This window comes from Bison bison, unplaced genomic scaffold, assembly GCF_000754665.1.
Source record: "Bison bison bison isolate TAMUID 2011002044 unplaced genomic scaffold, Bison_UMD1.0 scf7180017864451, whole genome shotgun sequence".
Taxonomy (NCBI): Eukaryota; Metazoa; Chordata; class Mammalia; order Artiodactyla; family Bovidae; genus Bison; species Bison bison.
The window spans coordinates 686218-689518 of record NW_011495013.1 but is presented as its reverse complement, the minus strand read 5'-3'; the positions used below and the strand labels follow the sequence as shown (position 1 = coordinate 689518).

The window sequence follows — 3301 nt, the reverse complement described above, 5'->3', positions numbered from 1 at the left end:
TGATGGTGAACAGCTCCAATACTTTGGCCTCCTAATGTGAAGAACTGACTCACTGGAAAAAACTCTGATGCTGGGAAAGATTGAAGGCAGGAGGAGAAGGGGATGACAGAGGATGAAATGGTTGGATGGCATCACCAATGCGATGGACACGAGTTTGAGTAGGCTCCGGGAGCTACTGATGGACAGAGAACCCTGGTGTGCTGCAGTCCATGAGGTCTCAAAGAGTCAGACACAACTGAGCAACTGAACTGAACTGAACTGATAGTAATAAGGCAATGCCAAACCCCCCAAATGTGATTAATAGATTACTGGTGTCCTGCCTTAGCTCCCATTCTTAAACTTTCATGAAAATGTACTCATCTGCCACTGCCATTCTTTCTTCCCCATCACACTGTCATCTAACTGGCTGCTAGCTCACAAAAATTAAAAGTAAGATGGTTGACAAGTTTAAAAAGGGGGCTAAGCAGATGAGTTTATACAACTGGTCTCAGTGCTCAATAGGATGTCACCACAAGATAAGGCCAAGAGACACTACCCAAGAATGCAGGTACTGTGAAGGGATAAACCTTACAAGATCAAAGTGATTCTGAGGCAAGAATTGGAATCTAAGGACATAAAAATTAATTTAACTCAATTTCTTGAACCTTTTATTTTTCATTCTATTGAAATACCATTATAACTCACGTTCTCTTCCTGTATTGATAGCCATTATACATATCTTACAAATCAAAGCTGTAAGACTATAGTAAAGAGATAATGGGAACATATTACACATTGCATTTTCAAATGCAGGATGGCACTAGCATCTTCCCCAGAAACAAAAAAAGAAAAAGGAATCACCATGCCTTCTCTTGAATCCTCCCTTGGGAGAGAAAAATACAGCTTTTCAGCTATAAGCAATACAAGTTCCCCCATCTATGGTGTCTTGGAAGGAGAATATGTTCCTTACAATATGCCCACTTCACATGGGGCAAAGATGCCAAAGTACAACAGGAAAACTGATGTAGCCGTGTTAATTTTATACTTCTATGTGGAAATTAGGCCTTATAAACCTCCTTGATAACCTATACAAAATATAATCAATTTCTTAGGTTTTAAGTAGAGAAATTCTTTGGGTAAGCAGGATTATTGAGAGAATCACAATAATGAGAACCACAGTGAAAGTAAAAATTTGTTTACCTGAAATATAAGTTTATAATCTTTAAAAAGATCTATATTTAGAAGATCACTTTTAAGATGAGATGGAAAAATTAAGACATCATAGCAATGTTGATCCACAGCAAAGACTTTATTATCAATATGCAATACAGATTTGACTTTATTATAACCATTTTTCTTCAAAGTATAATAAACTTCTTCAGGGCTGTAAATACATAATATTAGGTTATAATTACAAATATAATACATAAAAATGTATTTAATATCAGCATCTTTTTCCTACAATAAATAAAAGTATCATTGCATATACTGCATTAATGGAACTTATAATTTAAGCCATCAGTAAGTAAAAAAAAATTTAGGGACAAAAAAGTTAACATATTTATTAAATTACTTTTGGTAATCTGGTGATAAAATCCTGAACGAAACTATAATTCCCACTCACTCCCTCAGATGAGCCCCTCATCCATTAAAAAGGTAATACTTTTATCACATTATTTTGAAAGGCAAGTGACTTGAGTAAAGAATTTGATTAGAACTCTTACCTGATTTTACAAGTATTTATCCAAGCATAAAGCGGCAAAGTGGAGGCCCTTAATTCTTGGTTCCTAACTGTTTCTGGAAGAATGTGGTAAATTGAAAGGGCATCATGTTTGATTCGACATCTTGCCAATGCTGCAGCCAATTTTGTCTTAAAACTAGAGACAGAAAATCCATTCTTGGTAACTACTGCATTGAAGACAAGACTATCAATTTCCCACTTGAAAAATTAACAATTAGATTTAGAATTATAATACTCTATAATTCTATTTCAAATTTTTGAAGTCTAAAGTTAAAATTTGCCATATTTAAAAATGGGAATCCCCCCAAATTTTTAAAAATGGAAACCCAATAATTCTGCTTCTTGTTTTTCAGGTTTTGCTATCTCCATATAGTTGTATATCTTAATCATTTATAACAACAGCTGGTTGAACGACAAATTTTATGTAGTAAAGGTGAAGGGCTTAGAGTCAGACAAATTTGAAGTCAAATTAAGGCTCTGTCACTTACTAGCTGTGTGACCTCAGGTATGATGCTGACTCTCACCAGCCTCAGTTTTCTCATCTGTAGAACGTGATCAGCTTACCTTGCTATTACTGTGGGGATTAGTATCATGGGGCTTCCCTGGTGGCTTAGCTGGTGAAGAATCCGTTGCAATGTGGGAGATCTGGGTTCAAACCCTGGATTGGGACAATCCCCTGGAGAAGGGAAAGGCTACCCACTCCAGTATTCTGGACTGGAAAATTCCAGGGACTGTATAGTCCACAGGGTCGCAAAGAGTTGGACACAACTAAGTGAATTTCACTTAGTACCATGGGTGTCACCAAGCACCATGCCTGGCAGGCACTCACTATTAGGTCAGTCTGTGTTATCAGAGATGGCAAGAGTGTAATCTTGACAAGATTAAGGAGCTTTCATGAATTGGTATCAAGTCCTTCCCAGTTCTGATTATCTCATATCTCATAGTTACAAATAACAGGAAAGAAAAACAAGAACTTGTTAGCATAAAATGAAAACCCATCCCAATTTTAATAAAGTTTTATATACTAAAAAAAAAAAGAAAACCCAATGATTCTTTTTTAATCTTATGGCCTAAATCACTGGGAGGTATTGCGTACTGACTCTGTCTCCTTGACCACAGGTAATCAGCAGAAGGTGGGCACTTGACCCAAACCAGTCAAGTGAATTTTTTTGTGTAGTAACAGAGAGCCAAGTCAGTCTTTCTGGGTTTTGGTGCTGTACAATATAAAGCTCCTGAGTTGACAGCAGCCAAGTTTCCCATTCTACAAACAGAAAAAGAAGATGTAACAATGAAGCTAAAGCACACAAAGAGGCAGAGACCAGAGTGGAAGAGAGTCCTGAGCATACCTGAGTCACAGGATTGTCAGGAAGCATTTAATAGGAGGCTTCCTGTGTGCTATTTTGGATCTGTCATGAATCCTCTGTCCCTTATTAATTCCTGAGTATTCAGGAATTAAGTGGAGTAGCACACTGCTCCCGGGGGCTTAGGAATGCATGCATTTCCTTCGTTAGTTTTTCCATACAGTGATAAGTATTATTTATGACCCTCTTCCTTTTTATGAACCATACGGTAAAAGTGATT

The 3301-nt window shown here is 37.0% G+C and overlaps 1 protein-coding gene across 4 annotated transcripts in view; it reads right to left on the bottom strand.

Annotated features, from left to right (window-relative positions):
- The window catches only part of NSUN7 (NOP2/Sun domain family, member 7), a 52029-nt gene that overhangs the window by 29537 nt on the left and 19191 nt on the right, over nt 1-3301 (bottom strand). For all 4 annotated transcript variants that reach the window (XM_010858837.1, XM_010858840.1, XM_010858838.1 and 1 more), the window contains exons 5-6: nt 1704-1856; nt 1180-1363 (exon numbers count right to left, since the gene is read on the bottom strand). In XM_010858837.1, coding sequence (XP_010857139.1) covers nt 1180-1363; nt 1704-1856 — 337 coding nt within the window. The remainder of the gene's footprint in view (nt 1-1179; nt 1364-1703; nt 1857-3301) is intronic.